Here is a 27,849-nt window from a genome sequence, read left to right on the forward strand (position 1 = left end):
ATCCTATTAGAGATATTAACGCAAAACAACAAAACAATCTGACAATTTAGGGCCGATTTTTCAATGCTTGGATAAAACTTATCCGTTCAATAAAGTATTACACGATAATATTAAAATGTCACGTAAACTGTCAAATACGGGCAATTAGAATCCGTTTTTAAAAATGGTAGTTTTATACATTATTTGACGAATAAGTTTTAACCAAGGATTGAAAAATCAGCCCTTAATCGTATTCATCGTGGTTTTAAAAAGGAATTCGACAAGCTTTCAAACAAAATATATTATAATATTTTTGCAATCATACATACTTGCATTATAAATTATAACATCTGTATATATAATAGCGAGAATAATATATAAAATAAAACTGTCAACCTAAAATATAGAATAAAAAAGCAATGGTCATGAAAGGTCGATAAATCGGTTCAAATATCTACAAATAAATATTATTATTCTAAACACATTATAATCACTTAATTAAAAATAAAAATGTATGCGTGTACTAGAGTACACACGTAAGAAGTGAAACTTCTATATGACCTTAAAAATGTCACGCGTACGGCGTAACTCAAAAATGTCACGCATACGGCGTAACGAAAAAATGTCACGCGTACGGCGTAACGCAAAAATGTTACACTAAATTTTTGTCCAACCCCGATAAAGAAGTTTCACTTCAAAAATGTGTGCGTGTACTAGTGTACACACGTAAGAAGTGAAACTTCTTTATGACCTTATTTTTCAAAAATAATTACTATATGCAACTTTACAGAAATACGTCAATCACGCGTGTAAGGGATAAAAACAAGATGGCGCGTAACGAAAAAATGTTACACTAAATTTTTTTCCAACCCCGATAAAGAAGTTTCATTTCAAAATTGTTTACGTTAATTTCATTATTATAGGAGCCCACAAACCACGTGCTCCCTATGGCACTGAACACACATTAAACAATACAATAAAATACATCACACAAATCAACTACGACAATATCTCTCAATATATTAGATATATTTATATTCTCTATTACATCTAGTTAGACCTTAACCACAGCCATCAAGGCTAGAACGACACAAAAATCTAGGAAGAAATCTACCTGTACATTTGAGCACGCCGCCTCAATGCATGGAAAATCTAATCTAATTTACTAGAAGTGTATCAGTATTTTTAATAATATCCCACGTCAAATACCAAGTTCATACCCGTCCAGTTATAAAACACTTGAAAAATTTAATGAACTTAAACAACTAATTGATACAAATGATGATCACGTAGATCATGGCAATGTAGGAATCGAAATAAATAGATTCGAAGTTATAAAAAAAATGTATGCGTGTACTAGAGTACACACGTAAGAAGTGAAACTTCTTTATGACCTTAAAAATGTCACGAGTATGGCGTAACGCAAAAATGTCACGCGTACGGCGTAACGCAAATATGTTACACAAAATTTTTGTCCAACCCCGATAAAGAAATTTCACTTCAATAAAAATAAACATTAGTCGAAGATCGAAATATAAATACATTTAACTTAAATTGTGTTTTAGTAACAAAAAGAACTAACAAAATTAATACAAAATTATAAATACTGGACACCAGTTTAGAAACCTTCGATGAACCCGTATGCTTCTAAAGTGGACATGGTAAGGTAAATGAGCCACAGTGAAAAGAAGAACATAGAAGTGACAATCTTGATGCCGCGTGGTCCACCGAGTTCACCTCCAATGGACTTCCGTCTTCTCAGTATGAGGACCAGAACAACTAATGCTGCTTCAGAACAGAACATGGTCACGCTGAAGGCTAGGCTGTTGGCAAGGAATTAGGTATTATTAATAAGAAGCAAAGGTATGATTAGGGTTTAGTTTTTTGTAGAACTTGCCAGGCGCTGCTATAAAAGATCTCAAAATATTTTTAAAATAAATTTCTATTAAAGTACTCAGCTTTATATTTTATTATTCCCAAAGGAAGGGAAATATAAGTTGTAAATTATATTTATATTTGTACTGTGGAAGTACACTCTCGTAAGAACATTCAAAATATTGCGAATGTTCGCTGGTTTATCTGATTGCAAGAACCCAACTTAGTATAACTTTCGAACTGACCTCTGTATACTGACAACTGACCTACGTAAAAATTTTAAAGTAGTTGGAATCGAAGTTAGAACTAAAATTCGGTATTGAATAAGTACTAGATAACTTTTCCGTCCGTTTTATTTATTTCAACTCTGCCCACCATACACTAAAGTGCAGTAACAGCAAAATCACGATTTCGAGTAAAACGCATTTAAAGTTAAGAATTGATTTTAAAAAATCAACAGAATGATAAGCAAAAAAATTTGAATGCAGAAAGGTTTTAAAGGCATAGGTTCACACGTTAAAGCAATAAAAAAATATATATCTTAATAACTGAATTTATTATGGCCATTTATTCTTTTTGGTGCCTATTACTGCATAGCCTTTTTTGTAAAAAATACCATTTTAAACTTAGTAAAATGCAGCAAAAAGCCCTATTACTGCGTTTGGATCAGTTATTTTGTCAAGAAACCCAACTAACATGCAGTAAGGTCAAAAAAATACTGCATTTTAGTTAGTTTTTTAAGAAAAAAGTGTTCAATTTACTAGTGCAGTAAGAAAAATAGCTAGTTCACAGTTGCAGTATTTAAAACATTAACTGCACTTTAGCTAGGAATAATCATATCTGTGTCATTATGCTATCCAAACTAATCTGCAGTAATGCTGTATTTTACTGCGTGTTAGTCAGTTTATAATGATAAAAGAATGTTATGTATTCAGTATTCACAACTAAAATGCGACAAGCTTTGATTTTACTGCATTTTAGTTGGGAGTTCGTGACAATAAATTGTATTTTCTTAATTTGTAGTAAAAATAGCTTGTATGGCGGTAAATTTTACTGCGTATTAATTTTTTTTTTAATTTTTTTCCAGAAATATAAAACTATCTAAAGAACTGTAAAATTATATTGCTTACTGCATTTTAGTTATGAAACCTTAAAATTTAATCTGCAGTATAATTTATACTGTATTTTAGTTGGGAAATCACGCCAAATTGTTAATTTTTTTCGTTTGCAGTAAGTGAAAACTGTTAAATAAAAACCATTCTTATAGTCTTAGAAATAAGTAAGTTAATTCAATAGAAAGCTTAAGAAACCCGCTTTCAGAATCACTAATAAAACGAAAAATCACAAAAGGGCTGTTACTGCTCTTTAGTCTCTGGTGGGCAGAACTACTTAGGTATCTACTTACAAAAAATGTTTTATAAAATTTACACTGTTAAAAATTGACCCCAATTTATAACTTCTAATCTACGCTTTAAAACTCGTGATTAAGTGTTTCTCTATAAGTGACGTCTAACTTTCTTTAAAGTTTCCAATGTTTGACTTACTTTCCCGGTTCAACGTGGAACTTTTCGTTCTTCGTCCAATGCACTATAGCGGCTACAGTCCAGGCCACTCCGATGCCCAGGAAAACGTTGACTGCGTTGGATCCCGTGACGTTGCCCACTGAAGCGTCTGCGTGCTTGTCTTGTATGGCTGCCACTTTGCTGGCGAATGTGTCTGAGAGCAGAGATTTATGTTATGGTTGATTGTAATGGCTCTCTTCACGATGGGCAGCTTTGGGGGAGTAGGGGTAATCACGATAAGGGCCTAAATGTCTATGATCGGCCATCATTGTAGATGTTTATTCTTAGTCGCCGTCATGGCGGTAAACATCGACAAGCATTTGTTGGGCTAACGCTCTTGATTGTGAAGAGAGCCCATATATGGTTGTCAACCAATCCGTTTAATTTTGTGTGTAAGGGCTGATTTTTCAATCCTTGGTTAAAACTATTACGTATTAAACTACCATTTCAAAAATATATTACATTTGTCCGTATTTGACAGTATACAGGTGACATTTTAAAATGTTCGTGTAATACTTTATTGGACGGAATTTTAACCAACGACTGAAAAATCAGCCGTAATAAACACACACATATACATCCATCCTCAAACCGCATTTATGGTATGAGTAGGAACATAACGCCATTTTATTGTTGAAAAAGTAAAGCTTGTTAAATATAATAAAAATGTGTGCGTGTACTAGTATACACACGTAAGAAATGAAACTTCTTTACGACCTTATTTTTCAAAAAATAATTTACTATATGTAACTTTACAGAAATACGCCGCATCACGCGTGGTAGGGCGTGTCCACATGTACACGGCACGGCGCCGTCAACGCGCAACGATGCGATGTCGCGGCGCAGTGTGTTGCCGCGTCGTAGAAATTAACGTTGCCGTATCGTAAAAATTCACGTCACTATGCCGCAACGTTACAGGGCACGGCAGCCTTGGCAGAGAAGTGGCAGTCTGTAGCACAGTGTGATCAGAATTACCAGAATTCTGCGATTTTAGCAGAATATGAACCCTGATTTAGGGCTTAGCATAATACGCCGCACAATAGATAAAGTTGACAATTTTTAGCAGAATCTTAATAATCTTAACATAATTCAACATTTATTGTAAGTTAACTAGGTTTCATTGAAATAGTTGTGCTAGAAACATAGAAAAATCTAACATTTCCATTTTATGTAACGTTTTTGTTGGTGTGCTTGCCTTGGCCACCCTTCAGCAGAGCAGAAATTCAGGATTTTTTTAAATGTTTAGCATATTTTAGCAGATTAACCAAGCAACTAGCAGAATTTCTGCGGGGGTCATATTCTGCTAAAATCGCAGAATTTTGTTAAATCTGATCACACTGTGCTACAGACTGCCACTTCTCTGCCAAGGCTGCCGTGCCCTGTAACGTTGCGGCATAGTGATGTGAATTTTTACGATACGGCAACGTTAATTTCTACGACGCGGCAACGCACCGCGCCGCGACATCGCATCGTTGCGCGTTGACGGCGCCGTGCCGTGTACATGTGGACACGCCCGTAGGGATAAGAAAAAGATGGCGCGTAACGAAAAAATGTTACACTAAATTTTTTTCCAACCCCGAAGTTTCACTTCAATAAATGCGTTGCACAAACACAAAAGTTCTCAATTATTTTCCACTCGAAGCTATTAAACCCACTAACTACCAAGCAAAGATAAAGTTGGTCAAAGATCTATTAATTAATTGTCTACGAACTTAAATACAACTAATTATTTACTAAAACTTCTTTCTTCGTTCCAGTTTCAAAGAAAAATAATTATCGATGAAAGCATTACGCAGTGTGTTTGTGACTGCCATTGTGACTTTAACAATAGGAAAGCTAAACTTTGAATTTTCTTATTGAATCTTTGCGTAGCAGTTAGTTTATTTCTTTTCATTTTTTCAGTAGTTTATAAGCATTTTTTTTTCAACTAGGTTTATCAACTACATGAACTACTTTTTGCATAATTCTCAACAAGCAAAAAGTAATATAAGAAACATTTTAAATATTAGGTATAGTTTTTTGTTATAGCCCTACTAGCTTCGAGCTTCGAGATTTTTACTCTATCGAATCAAACTAAGAATCTATCAATTGTTACGCGCTTACACCTACCACTTCATTTATTATTATCAATTTTTAAGTAAGACTTGCATACAAAAATTACAAACCAACTACATGATAGTTCACATTTATCGCCAAAACACTACAGTAATTTTTATCAAACGTCCATATTTCAGTAGTTTAGCTATGACCACCGAACGGCTATTGACGGCCATTATTTTGGCCAGCCTAAAAGCATTTTCACATTAGCGGAATATAAATGGAGGCTCCCAAAGGGTTACACGTGTCATATTTGGTAGCTTTTATTAACTTGGAAATATCTTGTGATCTCTTTTAGTGGAATTTGAATTTAGTAGCATTAAGATGCAATTGGTGCATGTTTATCTCTATTTCTATTTGGTAAGACAGCTTTTAATGGATTTTAATTAATTAATTATTAAGTAGGTAGACATGTTTGAAAAAATCATTATGCACATTTGATACGCTGATTATATTAATACTTTCTTTCTAAAAATAAGTTTTAAGTTTGCTAAATCAAATTGGACTACATTTAGTTAGTATTAAGGAAAGGGACTGGCTTTCTTAACACAGGCTATGCCTAGCAAGAGACCTATATTCAAAAGGTGAAACAAAGATTTATTTTATTTAATAACTGCATTATAAAGGAGTACAAACTACATCAAGTAGCTTAAAAGAGCTATATCGGATTAATCAACCTATCAATGTTCACTACTTTTGAAGACGTAAAATTCATTGTCATCAGAATTATAATCCAATTGTCGTCCTTAATCAGATTAACAAGCTACATATGTCGAAAACCTTCACTAATCGAAGTAATGCTTTGTTTCCTTCCCTAAATCCTCAAAACGTCCATTATTCGAAGTTCCTCTGTTAGTCGAAGTAATCAGCGAATTCCAACAAGCCATTTGGTATATATTTTTCCTCGATATGACAAGAAAACTTCTGTGTCGCATATTATTATTTCACCTCTCTTACTTTAAATTAAAAAGAATGAACTATTAATTATGTCGAATCAAAATCCACCTCCCTAAGTCGAAAATTCTATAAGTCGAGCAGACACGTGGCCATATTTATTGAAGTGAAACTTATTTAGGCGCGTAAAATTTCGCCTGACGGTATTGCCATGACGTCATGGAGCAAGGCGACGATTTTGGTATCATTGAATCTTGCCAAAGAACTTCTGACACGTGTACTCGGCACACACGTTCTTTTAATTATTATTAAGGGTAGGTATTCTCTTACCAGGTATACTCGTCCCCAGGGCAACAAACACGATCGCAGTGACCGAGTCCTTGATGCCGAGCGTGCAGCCGAAGTGCGACGCGACGTCACCAATCACGGCCGTCACCAAGCCAATGCATATGATCGATACCACGAAGCACACGTAACCGCCTCCGATATCTGGAATAATTGCTTGTTTATCGACTTTGACTGTCGTATTGTGATAGAAGAATCTAGAGTCTCCCCCATGATAATTATGATGGTATGGAGATATGGTCTTCTCTATATGGTCTTCAGAACTTAGCGGCTAGGTTCTAAAATTCTAATAGGTACGTTTTATGGAGACTAGTGCGTGTAATAGAAATGTGATGTCATATTTAGGGATCGTAATAAGCTTAAACGCTTTCTGATTTTTGATAAATTTATACCAGGTTGTACAGGGACAATACCAGGAATTAGAATGTTTGTCGTTTCTATTTCAAAGTAGATTGAAAAGTAAATCGTATTAATATTATTAACTATCATATTTCTAACAATATAATAATTGTTCAGACGTTTGTCGATTTCCATTAATAACCACTGCATGTAAATTGTAATGTAATGTGACGTTTATATACTTTAAATCCTGTAAAAGAAATAATAATAGTTAAAAAAAACTAAAAAACACGCTTTTTATAGAAACCGAACTAAAAAATGGAATAATTTTATCAAATTAGTGTATTGTCATCGGTCCTCAATAAATCTACAAAGTTTGAACGAAATCTGGCCGTTTAAAGTGGGTCAAAATCGCGCCCAAAGAAGTCGGTTACAAACAAACAAACATACAGGTGAAGCTAACATAAAGCGTGTAAAATTGCAAAGATCTTACCGGTAGGAGGCACAAATGCAAATATAATCTTCCAGAATACGGTTAAAATGTGCATTATATAGTCTGACCACGACGGTGGTTCATCAGCATTATCTGAAAGGGAAAATTGGTTATAATAAAATAATTTAAAGTATATCTACATGTTGTTAGAATCGTGCTTAATCTTTATTCTTGCAAATGAAATTAAAGACCGAGAAGTTTTTTTCTATCGAGAATTTTCAACGATGTTTAATAAAAATGAAAAAAAATGTGTGTGTGTACTAGTTAGTGTACACACGTAAGAAGAGAAACTTCTTTATGACCTTATTTTTCAAAAAATAATTTACTATATGCAACTTTACAGAAATACGTCAAATCACGCGTGGTAGGGATAAGACAAAGATGGCGGGTAACGGAAAAATGTTACACTAAATTTTTTTCCAACCCCGATAAAGAAGTTTCACTTCAAAAATCATTGGATTTCATATAGAAATTGACGCTGCTTAAGCTTATGTTAAACTAAAAGCAGAATTTATCTATAAGTACGCAGTGCATCGTATTCTCGTTAGTATTTAGAATGTTCCCTCCACTTATCCACGTTATTCTACACATATCATTAGTTTCACATTACAAGCATGTTTCTGCAGTGACACGTGCAGTAACATCACATGTAAGAATAATACATCATCTTTAGAATAATACAGTTGAATTTAGGTATATTTCTATTACACATATACAAGGTGAAAGGTAAGACATTAGACGAATTTAGACAGGAGCTTCTACTCATGAAACTGAACAACTTTTGTTCTACAACTTTGCTGAGTTAGTAAAAAAAATTGGACTTTGTAAGGAAACTTCGCTAATCAGCTGACCGATTTCCATACAAAGTCCAAATTTTTTTCTACGAATTCAGCAAAGTTGTAGAACAAAAGTTGTTCAGTTTCATGAGTAGAAGCTCCTGTCTAAATTTGTCTAATGTCTTACCTTTCACCTGGTATATTTTTAGAACACAATTGTTATTGTCTCTCTTTCTATCTTAATAATAAGGTCGAATTTACACCACCAGAGGACCTTAGTAAACCTAAAATTTTATCACAATTACCTGAACTGGCCGTCAAAGCTTCCGCAAATTGCTCTTTCCATGATGATGTGCCTATTATTATCGACGCATTCGCTCTCTGAACAAGTTTATCTACTGTATTCTGAAAGAAAATTGTCCGTTTATTCATACAGTTCGGTTTAGATATGGTATTCATAAAATAAGAATACTTGAAGGGATAAGTAGATGATTATTGTAATAGACTCCTAAAGTAATAGTATAAGATGAGAACTTTTGACTACTAATAGATCAATGATTGAATTTGTGAGAAAATAGATATTTTAATTGATTATGGAATCGATAATAGAAGAACAAGCAAAAAGAACAGAATATTTTTTTTATGTGAGAGGAGGCAACAGAACAGACGCGACGCCTGATGGTAAGCGGTCAGCGTCGCCCATAAGCACTTACAACGCCGGCGCCGGGGACATTGTGAGTGTCCCCGAGGGAGTTTTTGTTTAGACAATAGAAAATTATTATTAAAAATACCCTTCCATTTTTAATAAAACAGTCATAACATAAATCACATTACAAAACAAAGTACCCTGACAATTCTGTTTTGTCCTTATCCACCCATACCACGTCTATTACATTATTGTCACATTATATCTACGCTAATACGTGTTTAACAATAATCTTCCAATATTAAACTATACCAAAAGTCATTTATGATATCAAAGTAACTTCAATTACTTTGCTATATTTATGACGAATTTTATTGGAAAAGTTCTAAGAGATTTCCTCATTCTGCACTTTTCTAACTTTGACGACTTGTTTTTACCTAATTACTTTTTCCTTCCAGTGACCAAAAGTTATATCTCCGTGCAATTAAAGATAATTTTAGAAAGAAAATGACAGAACATTTTTCTACAGCTGAGTCAGGTTTTTACTCTTTATAATCAGATAAACTTTTCAACTTAAAGTTGTGGCGATTTTTAACAATACAAAGTGTTTTCTTCTTCTAGTATATTCTTATGCCCTTTAATACCAACACATTTCTTTTTTGTCAGCTATTCATTGTGTCTTTATCCCATTACATCATCACTTCTACAATAACTGCCTTTACGGTACGGTAGGTATATTCATGCCATTCCAATGTCAATTTTTAAATCATCTATACAAATATCTTAAGCTAAAGAGTTTGTTTGTTTGTTTGACTAATCTCAGGAACTACTGGTCCGATTTGAAAAATTATTTCGGTGTTGGATAGCCCATTTATCGAGAAAGGTTATATAGGCTATATTATAATATAATCACGCTAAGACTATCAGGAGCGGAGCCACGCGGGGCGCAGCTAGTAAATTATATCCGCCTTTATTCTTGGGTAATTCTGATTCTGCTCAAGCTTACCTTAAACTCCTTGCTCTCCTTAATCCTGAGCTGTGCTCTGGTGATCTCACCGGCTTTGGGTAGCCCCATCATGGCCACCACCACCTCGTTCTCCGGCAGCGTTGTTAAGTGACTAACTTCACGTCCAGTTGGCATGGGTTTATGTCGATCTGTGGGGAATTGGTTTATTAGAGAATTATGGGTTTGTTTCAAGTATTCAAGGGTTTGTTTATCTATTGGAAATATGGTTTATTAGAGAAGTGGAATTCTTGGATGTTCGATGTGGAGTGCATTGAAAACAAAACTGCGGGTCTGTAACGCTTTTCTGTGCGACACAAACGAGGGAAAAAGTTTTCAGTAGGTATACTTAATTACCATACAATTATATTTCGTAACTATTAATATTTTTATTGATGTGTTTTTTTTTGAATGTGCTAAAATCTTTTACATAAATATTTATCTTCTTTTTATTGTTTCAATACATATCTACTACAAAGTCATAAACGAGCACATGTTTGTAACAATTTATTATTTTTTTTTAAAAACCCCATATTATAAGTACCTACTTAAATACCAATAGGTACGTTTTAGCAATAGCACTAAAATATAAACAAAATTTCGAACCAGTAGAACTTATTCAAAGCTTTTCATTTATCATATAAAATATCTTCACAATAAGATGAAATGCAATATAAATCATTGTACCCTCACCGAGAGACAATAGAAATTTGAAATATCTTTTAAAACTGTTCAAAACGACAGAGAAACCAACTAAACACCTAATTGCTTCGAAAGCCTCAATAGTGCCTTGTGACAAAAAGTTAAACTAAGCGATTTTCAATCTTACATCATTACGTTTCAGTTCATTTCAGATTGCTTCAACGAATCAAAACTTTGGCTCGTATGGAAGAAAATTAAATCCTATTATCATTATCTCTTGGTTCATTTTGGTATGTCGATTAAATCAGTAAATTAAGTTAATTAATGATCGCTTGTTCGCGGACAGTCTTTGTTCGGGAACTTTTAGATATCGGCAAATTGAATGGATTTCTTGGAAATTATTCAAATCGCCGAATAGACTACAGGCCCATGTTGAAAAAATTATGGGTCATTTGACCCACAACCTGACCTATCTAGAATGATATAAGAGCATAAAATAATAAGATTCAGCACTATGACGTCACTCGTAAGCTGTCCACCTGAGTGCAGGTGAGAATTCGAAAGTTCAGGTAGAGATTTTCTCCCCTTGTCTCCATGATTTTTGTACGGCGTTGCGGAATAATGGCTTAAAAGCAGTATAGAAATAGTATGACACAGATGCCGTACAAAAATGGTGGTCCACAAAGTCGGAATTTATTTTTATTTTTCGACAGTTGCCGGGGTAAATTTGGTCATTTGATTTTGTACGGCATCTGTGTCATACTATTTCTATACTACTTTTAATCAATTATTCCGCAACGCCGTACAAAAATCATGGAGACAAGGGGAGAAAATCTCTACCTGAACCTTCGAATTCTCATCTGCATTCAGGTGGACAGCTTACGAGTGACGTCATAGTGCTGAATCTTATTATTTTATGCTCTTATATCATTCTAGATAGGTCAGGTGGTGGGTCAAATGACCCATAATTTTTTCAACACGGGCCTGTAGTCTAGAATATCATTATCCATTCTTATAAATATTATGAATGAAAACTTTTGTTTGGCTTCACATTACTGTACGGAAATAAGATTTTTCTTATTCAAACTTCATTAATGCCACAAGGCGTATCAATATTGCAAAAAATGTAAGTTGCATAATTTTGGTGTTCAATAAAAATGTTTCTCCTGCTAAAAATCTCATAATATTTTCTCATTCCACCAGTAAGTATACTTACTAGGCATTTTTTATAATATTATAATTATTATATACATATATACATATAATAATTATAATATTATAAAAAATGCCTAGTCATCGTAATAAGTTACTTATAAAATCGACACAACAACCTAAACTCTTCACAAAATCATCGTTATCTACATTGAGATCAGTAATTCACAGGATAGATCGATTATATTGAAAACACGTTTGAAACTTGGACTTACGCTATTTATTCGAGCCGTTTTATCAGATCAATTGATAAATGCAGCCCGGGAATAAGTCAAATAGTCCGTACAATTTTCGTCGACCCTTTAATGTAAGCAACGGGAAAGTTTCAACGACTTTTTAACTTTTCCGCATTATATGAACTTCGTAAAGGGTTCCCAGTTTGTGTTTTTGCTCCGGATAAAAAATGATAAAAAAGGAACTTTTAAATGAATTGTTTTCACGCCTCTGGTTTGAATGTTTTGTGTACATACACTATTTGTATGTGTATGTGTTATTACACTCCTAATTGCTGTACATAAATTTAGCAAGGATTAGCATTGTGGTAGATTGCATACTACCTTAAGATAAAAAATATTTTCGACCGAAAAACTGAATCCAGTAAGGGGTAAAAACAATTCATTCTCCGCCCCAAGTAAACTTAAGGGGCAATATTTTTACTTGAACTATCGCTGTATTTCTAATATTTTTTTTATGGATTCAGAATAATAAAACAATAATCTTATCATAATATTGTCGCGTTCTCGTGAACCAGGGAATAGAATCCGATATAGAACTTCGCAGAAGTACAGAAACTCCTGCTTTGAAAAGAAAACCAATCCTTTAATGAACATTTGGAAGAGAGTAACTTTGAAAGGAACTTTCATATCTTGATAATATTTTCACGGTTTATTATAAACAGATAGATGAAATGACGAAGAGATATAAAAGCTATTTGTCTAGAATAAAACTAGTAGTGTAAGACTGATTAATTACAAGTACTTTTCTTAATTAATTGGTCGCAAATTGATCGAGTGTGACCTTATGACTCCCCAGGGTGTAAATAAGTGCATTGAGCTGGTTACACCGTAAATTAATTGTAAATAAAGGTATATTCCTTTACAGGGCATTTAAGTAGGAAGAGGTATTTAACAACAGCTGTTTAACTGGTCGATTTACTTTACTAACAATAAAGTCCCAAGTATTGGCCTTCTGTGTCTTGCCCAGATCGAGGCTTTTTTAGCGATTACATAGAAAATCGAACACAGGACCCTTAGAAACTAAGATGATTCAGTAACCACTATACTTTGGACAAATTAAATTTATACAAAATAACTGAATATTAGAGTGAAACTATAAATAAAGGGGATGTGTAAAAATATTGCAAAGAACGTCTTAATATTATAATAAATAGGGTTTATAACTTGTCGAAATAAATAATAAAAATAAACCGATTTCACAGAACATTTGCGCACGGACCCTAATATAACTACGTTCATTTCTTTGTATTATAATCTACGTGATTATAACTGTATTTGCGTTATCAAAACCCTTCAATTATTTGTAAGTATACCTAATTTAGTTCCGTTGTCGCACTGCGGAACGATTGACTGTCGAGAGACCCTTTTTTCATAAAAAATCTATATTGTTTTTGTTCTATTGTAATTCTATTGTAAGAATAAAAAATGTGTGCGTGTACTAGTGTACACACGTAAGAAGTGAAACTTCTTAATAACCTTATTTTTCAAAAAATAATTTACTATATGCTACTTTACAGAAATACGTCAATCACGCGTGTAAGGGATAAAAACAAGATGGCGCGTATAGGAAAAATGTCACGCGTAACGAAAAAATGTTACACTAAATTTTTTTTCCAACCCCGATACAGAAGTTTCACTTCAAAAACTGACGGTTTCCATTTTTTGTTCAGGTACATTATCTAGGTACTAGGTAACTAGATACAAATAATAATTTTGGTTGATGGCACATTTTTACGTTATACTTTATAATTCGCGTTTATATTTTCATCCCGTTATAAGGATAGCATCAGGACATTGTATTTGCACTGCACACAATATGCTGTTTAATTATAAAACAAATAGAAAAAAAAATTTTGCTACGATTTCTTAGTTTTTTTTTAATCTGTAAAATTAAACACAAACTTATAACATTAAGAAAGTCTTGATATCCAAAATGCTATCTTAGGTAGGTACGAGTACATAAGAACAGTCCGTTTAAGACTAAACTTAATCCAAAAGAATAGTTAGCTGAATCTAATCTACACCATAATATTATTATCTATAAATAGCATACAAAATACATAATATAATATAGCAAACACTAAAACGAAATAACTATAAAATCAAACTGTGTACGACGCGTTTACCCAGCCATTTCTTGATAAAACATTTGATAAAATATTTCCAAGGAAAAACGGGGAAAGTTCGCTATAGCGTACACACTATACGTCATCAATAGAACTTGCATAATATAAAATTGCTTCGTAAAACAGGTTTTTATTGAACAAATAAATAGGTTCCGCATTGTATTTTTCTACTTTCTAATAAATTTTCTTATGAAAGTTCTTGCATTATATTTTTATTCAGTTATGTACAGTGTACATATTGTATAGGTGCCTAGTTACCTACTAGCTTAGTTATTTTTTGTCCTGTGATTATGATTAATCATTCCAATAGTCAAATATACGCTTCAATACTGTTCTACTTTTCTAACGAAGTATTAAATTTTGTTTCAAAAGAGATAAACTTACCTCAAATTCGTGAAAATAATATTACATTAAATAACGGTCAAACAGACGGACATTTTGACACTTAAAAACCTTGAAAAAATACTCCTATTTCAATTATTACCGCGTACTTTTTTACTTTGGAGCATAAAAATTAAAATTGTCTTTATTTATTCCTAAATTTTAACTATTTTATACAAGTTCTATTCTCGACGACTACAAGCTAATAACAAGATATGTAAGAGTTTTCCATGCGCACATTTTTCATACAATCCACTTTCAGGAATTTAATATTGAGCGTAAAGCTTTGAAAATATATAGTAATAAAGGGTGGATTCAGAACTACTATTTTCTGCGAAAATAACATTTTATAAAGTTCATGCAGGTCACTGATTTAGAGCATATTCTAATCCGACCATTGCTTTGTTGACAAAAATGACTCTATTTCGCAAGGAGCGAAAAGGGAAAGAAAAAGATAGAAAAACCCAATTTAAATGGTTATGTGTGTGTTACATAAATGGTAGAGGTGTATTATCTAATAATAATAATTTGAATAGCTTTCTTTGTAAACGTTAGCTTGATCTGATCGACATAACTTTGAAATGACGAACGTATCAATTTCATGGAAGGATTGTTAATACAATTGCAAAACTAGATATGTTACATTTTCTTTTTAACACATCTGCTCCATCCCTTAACACCTGTTTATTAAAAAAAAATGTATTATTATTTAGGAAAACTCGTACATATCTAAATATCTACTTAAACATAAAACAAAATCTTACTTAACACAGAGACGGTCCATCAGTGAAGAGTGCAGAAGATTGTGAAGAAAAAATAGATTATTAAACATGCGTTATATAAAATACATAGAATACATAGGTGTACTAGTTAAAAGTGCATAAGAATAATTTATCAACAAAAATATAGAAACTTATTTAAAATTCTAATCAGCTCTTGGACTATATTCCACGATTTATAGATAACTCCTGTAAATTGTAAAATATTATCTTATAAGGATTTATTATATAACTAATACCTAATAAAGAAAGAACATGCGTTTTTCTCTAAGCCGTGTTTTCATACGCTCTCTTATTTATGGTTCTGAATATAAGTTTTTAATCCTTTGACATTTGAAGTTTGCTGTATACATAAATATTCATATAGAAAATATGACGATCAGATACATATTAAATTATAAAGAATACGTCTATTTAATAAAATATACTAGAGACTTAAATTGGTCAATATTTTTTCAAACTTACGCTTAGAAAAACTTTGACGCTTTCGAGGTTCCTGATTACAAGCGGTTAACCAACGTTTTTTTTTTTACTTAGAATTTTTTATTCTAATGCATAACCATTTATAATATGCTAGGTGTATGTAAATCGTCTCACAATCGACTGCGTAATTTACTTTAGAAATGTATATGAATTTCCTACATTATGAAATAATTTCGCTCTTATTAAAACTTAAATCTAATAAAGTCATAACGCTATAAATTCATATTAATTAACAAAATTAAAATCATTCTAGCATAAAATTGATAATACATAATTAACTTTAAACCAATCGTTAACTCATTTAACCCGTTATCAACTTCAAAAATTGGGCCGAAATTATTCACTTTTTAAGCTCATCAAACCGACAATTTAATAAAAGGAGCCATATTTACCTGAAAACATTTTCTAAATAAATGTGCCAATTACAAAACATTACATTGCTCTGAAAACGCAAAGAGCTGTACAAATAGGCAAGGCGCCGACCAAATTGACACAATCAAATTAACCTAATACTCCACTCGGTCGTATTTCACGATATAAAACCTTATAAAACGGGAAAAGGGCGGTTCACACAGAGCGAGCAGCCTCGCAAAGCAATTTTCTGAAGCAACTCGTTCAGTGAGGACGTAGCTCAAGCAGAAAAAAAGACGTGTGGCACTCGGGGACTGCCGCGGTAAAGCTATCGCATGCTATGCCTTCAAGCCACACCTCCGCGCCCGTCGGAGTGGGGAGCGTGAGGTTTTTCGTTACTAAATTTCTGGATTTGGTCCCCGCGCTCAAGCCCCGCGATAGAAGCTATGCAATAGCTTAAAAATATTTATTCTATAATTTGTACTTTGTATTGTTACCTTCCAACGAAAGCGGAACTGCATTTTATAGTTTAAAATTTTAAGAAACGCACAATTCAAGTGAAAACTACGACCGGTTTGATTATATTATCGTCACATACTTCTTCCTCTACAAGTTCGCTTGAATCGTCCTAAGAGTTTTAATATTAACCACTAGTTCAGCAGGCAAGAGGGAAATGGCAGAACACACGTTTTCCTCGACGAGTCACGTTCACATAGACCGAGCTGATTCGAACAGTAGCTTCGCGAGGCTGCTCGCTCTGTGTGGTGCGATGCCTGTTTTACGTCATTAAAAGGTTAAAAGATTGAAAATTGGCTTCGTACAAATCAAGTTTGCGTGATTAAGTCGATGGAACGTTGATTCGGAATTCAGATCAAAATATCCTGCATTGTAATAAGATTATACGCCTGTTTATATACATAGATATGCTTATTAATTTAAAAAAATTGGTTGTCTGTAAAGTCGGTTTACTGACGTTAGTAATAATTGAACGTGACAACGTCCGATAACCAATTGCTTCTTTGTCGTTCGTTCCGCCGTCCGCCCTCTCGCTCGCACTTCAAGCCTTACACGGAACGCCTCAGAGCGAGGTAACGCCGCATGAGTCATGTTTTTTCGTGCGTGCAGGCGGCTCTATCGAATTATAAGACGTTGTCACGTCAAAAGCTCTACATGAAGTGAAATTAGCGTAGATCGTGAAAACATTGAATAATAATACATTAATCGAAATTTTAAATTCTCTCTGTGAGTAGATAACGTATTTTTTTAATGAGAAAATATCTCTGTAAATATCTATGAGAAACTTTTAAATTTTATCTCAAAATACTATAAAAAACGTAATTCGTAAATCGTTTGCAAATAGGAAACAATTCTTATTTAAGTCATATAAAACTGAAGTAAGTTACACAGTGTATCATTTATACAATGTTGTTCAACTTTCCCGTCATTTCAAAGCAATATTGTCACATTTAAAGCCTCATAACCCGTAATCTATACGATCTATAGGTATTTCGCTTACATAACTACCTACACAACGAATTATGTCAGTAATCTTCATTTTATCACACAAAATTACACATAAGTAAAAACATTTTTTCCTAACAAAACGACCTGTTTAATAATTCAGTGGGAGCTTGAATAACAAATTTTCGCGTCTTTGTCGGCTTTACACCTTTACGAATAATCGCGGTATATCGCGAATTATTTGCATAAGAAACGAGTTTTGGAAAATATTTTCACTTTTATACCAATGTTCGTTGGGAAAATATAGACATAAGTTCAAATAGCAGTTTTTGATCTTATAGTATTAAAATACATTACAAAGATATTTATCGAAATTATCATTTAATTCACAGAAGCAGCTTTCTTTTATTATTGTTATTTTATAGTAATCATCTGTATTAATATTTAATATATACTAAGTAGGTATATATAAGAATTTACATAAATGAAGGGTATTTCATTAAGCATGAGTCGATGTTTTCGGCCTGTGCTGGCCACGTCCTGTAAGTGACATCTATCAACAATAGATTTTAATGTTTAGCCAATTATGCTAATTATTTACCAAGTTTCACGAAAAAACATTACACTATAAAGTAAGGCATGTAACTTCGCGCTTTCTTAAGTCATTCAGATAATTTTGTATCTATAATTAATTAGCTTGGTGAAACGCGTCTTTCACCAAAACAAAACAACACAAAGGGAGTGAAATAGGGGATGGGAAATTTGTATGAGGATTTACTAACACGCTAAAGTTTGAAAAGTTAGTCTATTATCGAACAAATCGTTTGTCTAAGGTTTGTCTTATATGGCTGGATTTTGACGTTTATCTCATAAGAGTTATGTCAACAAAGAGGCAGTAACGAAAACAATAATATTGACGTTAAGCACTTAAAGCTTCTTAGAAAATATCGAATTATATTGTAGGGCAAGTTGTTCTAATAAATTTTATTCATTTTAATTACTAATGTTACTTAGGATTACCTAATTGTTGGTAAGGGATACCTATAATGTAGGTAATCATCACTATCATAGAACATTGTGTAAATTATTTAACATTAAATAAACTAAAGAAAATAAAAATAAAGACTTCCTTTTTTTGTTGAGAGTAAAATTTCAAGATTGCGTCATGGCATACCGTCACGCCATGGAGAAAGCGACGATTTTGGGATCGTTGAAAACACACGCTCTTTTTTATATCTGTTGCATAACATAAATATACTTAGACTTTTTTATTTACCTACATTGAAAATTGAAAAATCAATTCATATCAATTTTTCATTGTATTTTTGTATCGCAGTGCTTTTACGTAGATTATTTGCGAATTTCAAGGTGAAATAAACAATATTTTTTGCCGCATTTCAATTGAAAAGCTGGACATTGAACAACTGACTGCTTTTAAAAGTTGTCACAGTAGAGAGGCTCAATACGGTTTTTAAAACGTAGCGGTGGAAAATAGAAACAGTAAATTCGACCTTCAGATAAACCATTTTATCTAAATCTCATTACGTGTAATAACGTTTTATGCTTTTTCTTCACGAGTATTTTCTACTTTGAATAGCAAAGGAATAAAAAGAACGTCATTTATCTGTGATTATCATAGAAAACCGAATTTAAGTGTAAAAAAAAAAGTTTTGTTAGTCTAAAAGTTCTGTTGTTGGATTTTTTTAATATGCAATTTTTAACAAAAATTTTCATACTTGCAATTTTACACGTATGATTTACATTTGTAAAACCACTTTTTTACAGCTTAGGTTTACAGTATCTTATTTATATGTACTTATTGTATTTTGCGAAAGACTTTAATTAACACATAATATTGACAATCTGTGTCAAAAAACCTTGGCTCAAAAGTTTAGACAGGTAGGTGATTTAGTTACATCGCCTTAATCACGCGAACGGCGAAGCCTTAACAACATTATCAACAAAAAAACTGGGACAATGACTATTAATTTTCTTTATTACAGAGAGAGCTAAAATCTCCACTATGAGTTGAACCAAAATTGCAGTAAGTTCTGCCACATTATGAATCGTCGATGTAAAAATGATTGCATTTTAAACGATAAAACTAAATTGTCTAAATTGCCTATGTATTGTCATTTTTTACCAGATTTTTTACCCTTAGAACAGTTATCTATTAAAAGAAAATGGCGGCAATAAAATACACATTGATAGCCATTTATACTTGCTATGTGTTACCATGAGGCATAAATTATGCATTGCGAAAACCCACCGTTCGAAGTTAGATCAATGTTTTATGTGAAATATCGAACGCTTAGGATTTATTTCTAGATATTTCCACGTGATAGGTATCTTGCTAGTGCGTGGAATATAACGACGCTATAATATTACATTTAGATATAGGTATGAAGGATATATTTTGACGTACAAATTATAATAGGTATTCCCGAAATATACCTACCTAAATTTTGATAATGGAAAAAAGCGTATGAGGTAATTACAGTTTCATCTTTAAAGATTTTACCAGAATGACTTCTTACTGATTCTACAGAATCAGTAATTGCCTACAGGCAATTATGCGAAATTTTGGATATGAATAACTGTATAATTTATATTCTTGGTTAGTTAATTACAAAGTAAACAATGATATTATTAGATAGAACGTCCTACTAATATTATAAATGCGAAAGTTTGTGAGGATGTGTGTGTGTTGGTTACTCTTTCACGCAAATATTACTGAACCGATTACATGAAATTTAGCACACATATAGAGGGTAACTTGGATTAACACATAGGATCGGTTTTATTCCGGAAACTATGCGGGTTTTTCTATGAAAACGCGGGCGAAGCCGCGGGCGGAAACGTAAAGCAGCTAAAACTTTTAATATAAAACCGGATTAGAGAAGTTAATCTTTTTACTACATAATACAACAAAAAAGGAATAGGTATTTGGTTTTCTGTTACAAATAAGAATCTTGAATTTCCTCGGAAAGGTGAAGCGAAAAATTGCCAAAATCAAATACAAGATGTCCTCTGTCAATTTGAAGACACGAGTGTATTTTCACGAAAAGATTTCCAATTTTGTGATCCAAATATGAAGGAGAGTTAATCCATCTTTGTTTTGTTTTACATTTTATGGATAAAAATAGCTTGATTTGTTTTTTCTGTACCTAAATGGGTAAATATTTTTCAATTATGATTTATATAATGTATCTTCCGTGTTTGATATACTGTAGATAATGCTTATCGTTATTTATGTTAGAAATTTAAATAACATTTTTATATTACAATATTTTGCGAGCTTTTTCCCATTTTAGCTAAACTCATTCTTTCAGTTCGTTTAAAGTTATTTTAACTCGACTTAGCTTGTCATACTTGTTTCTTATAATCACTTTAATACAAAAACTAATGATCAGATCAACATTTATTATTTTAAACAAGCAAAATACTTGAACATAAGATTATTAAGTTAAAAAAGATTGGACTCTAGTCTCCAACGGTGAAACTAAATGATAAACTACCAACACCTATATATTAATTTTCAAAATAATAAAAATTTCCTGTGATTGTGACATCATTTTGAAAATGCTAGGTGAAGAACAGTCACTAAAATTTTGTACATTTTATTTCTCAATTGTCATCCATCAAAAAACTATTAGAACATCTCCTTGGAGCCTGCTCTTTAAGCTTTTGCTAAAAACTCAGCATTCCGTGAAAGTCAATTGGTTTCGTTGTATCCATAAAATGGACAAACGAGCGAAGCAGGAACACCAATTAACTTGATTCATAGCTATAATTGAAACAGGGAATACATTTTGTATCGATCTCTTGTAAATCAACATTGTTTTTACGCGACTGCAAGAAGACAAAGAAGTTTTTCGAGTGTATGTTTCTTTGGCACGCCCTATAGCCCAAACGGCTTGGCGTATTTTTATGTGAATGGTATAAATAGATTAGTCTTTGTCGTGAGAGTGACACTGGGTAGGTAAATCAGAATAAAAAATATCGCCAATATATTAATTAATAGTAAAATTATATAAATGTGGGAAACGGAATGGTGACGGATGAAAGAGAGGTATGAGGTGTGCGAGAGGGAGGGAAGGCTTATGGCGGCGGATGTAAGACGAAGTGTGCGTGCGGAATATAGTAAAATTATTTAAAGTATTAAAAAACGTATTTACAAGCAAACAACCATTTATTTATTTCAATCCCACATAAATATCTAATTAAAAATAATATATAATTTTTAACTAACGAGAAAAGAAAATATCAGGTAAAAATATCAGGTTGCAATATCAGGTTGCAAATATCAGGTTTCTGCTTTATGTTGCATTGTTCCTAAAGGAATGAACGGTTTTATCGATAATAGTTAATTAAGATTGAATTACGTCATAGACAAAGATAAGGTCTTTAATGTGACTTCAATTAAAATTTAAAACCAGTCGTCTTGTTATTGAGAATTTTTTTTTATGGAATATATTTTACCTATGTAAGTATTTATAAAGATTCCAGACCTGCCTACTTAGTCAATCACAATATTCCGTTATGCGTAATTAAGATTGTAGGTATTTATTTTAACAGAATTATTAAATTACAGAAAGGTAAGCTTATTTAAGGTAAGATACTAACGAGTGGAGTAAAAACATATTTTTTAGCCTCTTCAGATAAAGTAGGTTACGTAAATCTGTCAAGACTGATATTAACGACGAAAACCACACTGTTTTTCGTCTCGCCGTAAAGTGGCTCACGGGAATACATTTAAACTTACAAACGCTCTTTTAATATTCCTTTTGTTTATGTATCAAATGCTATCACTACATAGTGTAAGGCAAAGTCGCTTTCTCTGTCCCTATGTCCCTTTGTATGCTAAATATTTAAAGCTGCGCAACGGATTTTGATGTGGCTTTTTAACAGATAGATTAATTCAAGAGGAAGGTTTTAGTATATAATTTAATAGGTTTTAGACAAAGCGGGCGAAGCCGCGGGCGGTAAGTCATTGTATTGAGAGCGGTAGCTTAGTTTCGTTCCATTTCTTTAGTTTAATTTATAATATACAACATAAAATTGTAACAATTATTAAAATATTGGATTAAAGAAGTATCTTTAAATCGCTATGAAGTACACCAGCTAATAGAATAAAAGCAAAATAATTTGATATTATAAAATAAATTAAAAAAGTAAATAAACGACTAAAGCAAGTGTTCAAAATAAATTAGAAAATAAGATTCATACCACCGATTAACTCGGGTTCCCCGAGGTTCACGTAAAAGAGGACATCCTTTTCGTAGCTATCTTCCTCCACGATATGCAGAGGGATGAATTTTCTGGAACAAATCAAAGTAAAAATTAATATTTAGTTCATAAAATGTGTAAAATATAAATTACAAAGTTTTAAAACCTGCAAATGTGTTCGTTATTGCTATTAGTGTAATATAATTTACTTTTTATGACGTCGCATTCCCAAAATAGTGTATTACAGACATAAGAATGAAACGATATATATTTCTTGTTGATTTTGAAAATAAAAAAGATGATAAAAAAAGGGCATCACATGTTTATTTCTTAAAAAAAATATAATAAATAGGTGAATTCACTAAAACTCTAGGTAGGCTTTCTCTTTAAATATTATGTAATAAGGATTAGTTTAAGTAGTTTATTTATTAGTAAGTCAAGTCACTCCCAATTCCCAAAGTTCACAAGGAAAACAAAACAAACTTCCAACAGATGCAAACGTACTAACATAAAACCTTAAACAAAAAAGAAGTTAAATTTCACCAATAAGTCGTTTTATAAATGCAAAGATAATTGAATCAAATACAGTAAAACAGATTACAGACGTCTAATACAATTTGCGATACGACTTTGTCTAATTGAATTTCTGTATTTCGTTCCACTGTGAGTTATATTCCTTTATATGTTCGGTATTTAAGACGATTTGAGATGATCAAATAACTCATAAGAAAAACATGTAATGATTTTATTTACAAAGAAATATGTGTTGTAATTTTAAGCTATTGCATAGCTTCTAGCAAAACTAGAAATTCCGTAACGAAAAAACCTCACGCTCCCCAATCCGACGGGCGCGGAGGTGTGGCTTGAAGGCACGCTATGCAATAGCTTTACCGCGGCAGTCCCCGAGTGCCACACGTCTTTTTTTAATATTATGTTATAGTTTAAAATATAAAAAGGAGATTATATCATTTTTTTTTTTTTTTCATTTTTAGTGAAACCCTTTTAGCATAGCTGTTTAACGTTTTGTTCTTGTAAAGAAATTCGACTATTTTGATAGATGAAATACTACAAAAGGATCCTCAACACTCATTTTATTACAATTATCAAAAATTCCTCATCAACTTTTACTTATTTATTAAGCTTATATTAAATATAAGCTTAATAAATTTAATAAGTATATGACTAAATTATATAAAGAAATATTGTTTACTTCCTGTATCTTTGGAGATATCCGATTATAAAATATAAAGTGACCTAACATTTACCTAATAAAAAATATCGTGAATATCTCCTACACGCGTAGCTAAAAGAAATTACCAACAGTAAAGCTGTAACTCCCGAAAACAGACCATTTCCTGAATTCTCACATAGCATCAGCACAAGGGTGAAATTTGCAATTCAATTATATGAAATTAAGTGAAATTTACGTTTGAACGCTTCACGCATAACTTTAATTCAGTAACTTAGACCCATTATTTAGAAACGTTACGTAACTTACCTTTTATCAATATTTTAAAACAAGGAAAATCAAATTTTCTCTTTATACTGTGGTTTTACTGTTAATGATAATCTATACTAATATTATAAAGCTGAAGAGTTTGTTTGTTTGTTTGAACGCGCTAATCTCGGGAACTACTGGTCCGATTTGAAAAATTATTTCGGTATTAGATAGGCCATTTATCGAAGAAGGCTATATATCATCAAGCTAAGACATACAGGAGCGGAGCACTGCGGTTAAAACCGCGGAGCACAGCTAGTATTTTATATTTTTTGTCCAAATCGCCTTCAAGTTTAGGAGAAAAATTAAATTTTCTGAGAAGATAAATCATTTTTAATCCACTGCACGGTCTATATAAATTACCTAGCTTATCATAAATAGGTTCCATTATATTTTGTTTTTCTTAAGGACGACATTTTTCATTCCCATAATCTATTTTTCTGTGTTTATTTTCTACATACATTATTCTTGAAACGAATTTTAAAAAAATTGATACGTAAGATGGAAACAATTTCATTATACGATTTGAAATGTTTTTATATTCAATATAAGCGATACTTTATTACTTGACAATATTTATTCCGAAGGTAACGGCACCTGAATAATACCTAGTCTATTGTCATTGATTCTATAAAACATATCTATGAATAAATTGAATATAAAATATATTGTTCTTGCAAAGTAGAGAGATTTTCACATTTTACCTACCCGAGTTATAGAACTGACTATAAGGCCGGCCATATACATACATAGTTTTCCTTTTTTTACATATGTAGTACAGTCATTGAATAATAATAAACAATAATTATACTTTTCATAAAAAAGAACTTTAATGTTATTTACATTTCTACACACCTACTACATAGAAAGAATTAATAACCCAATATATATAAATTTATAAAGCATTTGAATGCCATAAAACCAAAAATATCAAATTTAACCCAACAAATGGTTTTTCCTATAACCTAAAAATAATCTTAACCTAAAAGTATTTTATCTCATCTACCCTAAAATATCATCATGAACGTTTCCACATCTTAATGTCGAAAAATAACTCGCGGCTATAAAAAGTAATGTTCTCAGAAAACGCTAACTCATACTGAATGTCTGTAAATAATCAATAAAATGAAGGGTTCTTTTAAATCACGTATAAAAAATCGTAAAATTTTGTGTTTGACCAATTTATAAAATTGTTGGACATGTTCAAATACGATAGAGTTCTAGCTAGTAGCTGTCTCGGTAAACGTTGTTCTGACGTACTCTTGTCACTTAGGGGTATGAAAAATAGGTGCTGGCCGATTCTCAGATTTACCAAAATTTCATGAGAATCTGTCCAGCCGTTCCGGAGGAGTACCTATGGTAACTAACATTATGACACGAAAATTTGATAAATATAGAGAAGATATATTATTATAAAGACAAACATGTGAATAGTTTACCATTGGTATTGAAAAAGGTAATATATATTATAATCTATGTATTGCTTAGTGGTGTATTACGAGTTTAGTTAAAGTAATAAATATTATAATATTAATTATTTAGCGTAGTAATAATGTCCGTGTTTATACTACGCGTAGCTTTTTCGTAGCACTACGTAGCACCTCGAATGCTATCGTATTATATTATTTTATATCTCTTCCGCGAGTGTATATTGATAGCATTGGTATGGCATTATTTAAGTTCATAGTAATCATTTGTGTGACTTGTGCAAACAATAGTAACTGAATATAATTAATGTGTAAATGAAAATTGTGCAATACAAAACAGATAAACAGAAAAATGGCCAAATTTTTATACAAGATTTGCTTCATCACAGTGCAAAAATATATTTTTCACATTCAATACTTATTAAATTATTGATAAAATACAACATGTTACAGAAAAATATGCCAAAATAATCTCTGCATCATCATCGACATCCGATTTCTTTCTGTATCATTTATATCTTCAAGGAAATGATAAATGAATCGTGAAATAAGTCGTTAACTCGGATAAATAATGATGTAATAAGCTGCAGGGGTCCAATAACTGGCGTTATGACTTTTTCGTTCGGTCGGGTAATATCGAACAGAGATCTTAATTAGAAGTGAAACGATCTTTGTAATTATAGATAGCTTAGGAAAACGTTATTTACGTAGTTACTATTTAGTAATCAAATGTTTAAATTGAAAGCAGTGTTTTATACTTGGGCAATGTGTAGGTATTCCATTTTATGTCGGAAATATGCCTAGCAATTACAACAATTTATTCATATATATTATAAATACCTAGTTATGTAAAATTTGCAAGCTGTAGAATTTAATTTAAGCAACGATAAATTTATATTTGTGTGCCGATCCACGGAAGGTCTAAAATGCTTATTAGTTTTTGAAGTGAAACTTCTTTAGGCGCATTGAGAGTAAATTTTCAAAGTCACGGTCAATACCGTCACGTCATGGAGTAAGCGACGATTTTATTATCTCTGAATTTTACCAAAGAAGTTTCACTTCTGACACGTGTGCTCGGCACACACGCTCTTTTTTATTTAGTACAGACGAAGTCGCGAGCATAAACTAGTATCTATATAATACACGTAATAGATTTTTAGTGGTTGGAACGAAATGGCTTTCATTCCAATGCATAAAACATATTTTATCATCTATCTTTTTCCTGTCTGTGATTTATGGTGTGTAAATCTTTTTTGTTCATTTATACTCTATGGTCTCTATCATAACGTGGTTGTGGTTTAAAAATAATAAAAAAATATGAAAGAAAAGACATGCCGCTCAATAAATAAAAATAATGTTATACCTACATCATTTTTCTAATCAATAAACAAAGACTCTCAACCTCTATGCCTATATTAAATAAAACACTTTATTTTCATTAAATACCTAATAATTTTAACAAAATTCATAATACGGGTCTCTATTTGCTCAACCTCGTAGAGAAAAAGCTAAAATAAATATTATTACAATTTACATGCCCTACCGTTAACCTTTTGACCTTGGTTCGCTAGTCTCTATAATTATTTTGAGGTTCATTGGACTTGTAGGGTTGCCACAAACAAATTAAAAGGGAATTAAAAAGCCAGGACTTTTCATAAATAAATGAAAATTCAAATCGAAAGACACAGTATCTACCTAGTTCCAATAGTATATTGTTACATGTTTAGCGCGTATTTAAAATACTTCATTGTTATCTAGCTTTCCGCCCGCGGCTTTGCCCGTTATGTCTAAAACCTAATAAATTATACACGTAAAGCTTCCTCTTCAGTCACTCTATTAAAAAAATTAAGATTTAAGCACACAATATAGGGACATAGGGCCAGAGAAAGTGACTGCTGTTTATATACTATGTAGTGATCTATAAAATAAATGTGATATTGTAATCTTTGAAATGAATGTCTCTAAACCTAAAAACTCACAACTATACAGGATTTTTTCAACCATAACAATCACAA

At 32.1% G+C, this 27,849-nt stretch overlaps 1 protein-coding gene across 1 annotated transcript in view; it reads right to left on the bottom strand.

Moving 5' to 3' along the window:
- Positions 1-890: 890 nt before the first annotated feature.
- Calx (sodium/calcium exchanger 3) overlaps positions 891-27,849 on the bottom strand; it is an 87,573-nt gene continuing 60,614 nt past the window's right edge. The window contains exons 2-8 of the mRNA XM_089706707.1: positions 22,910-23,001; positions 10,013-10,161; positions 8,666-8,765; positions 7,585-7,677; positions 6,738-6,896; positions 3,399-3,570; positions 891-1,802 (exon numbers count right to left, since the gene is read on the bottom strand). Of these exons, the coding sequence (XP_089562833.1) occupies positions 1,598-1,802; positions 3,399-3,570; positions 6,738-6,896; positions 7,585-7,677; positions 8,666-8,765; positions 10,013-10,161; positions 22,910-23,001 (970 nt within the window). The 3' untranslated portion in view covers positions 891-1,597. The remainder of the gene's footprint in view (positions 1,803-3,398; positions 3,571-6,737; positions 6,897-7,584; positions 7,678-8,665; positions 8,766-10,012; positions 10,162-22,909; positions 23,002-27,849) is intronic.

The sequence above is a fragment of the Colias philodice genome, chromosome 18, assembly GCF_061535455.1.
Source record: "Colias philodice isolate Cphi_HAF_F1 chromosome 18, ilColPhil1 Martin Lab GWU primary, whole genome shotgun sequence".
NCBI classification, from domain to species: Eukaryota; Metazoa; Arthropoda; class Insecta; order Lepidoptera; family Pieridae; genus Colias; species Colias philodice.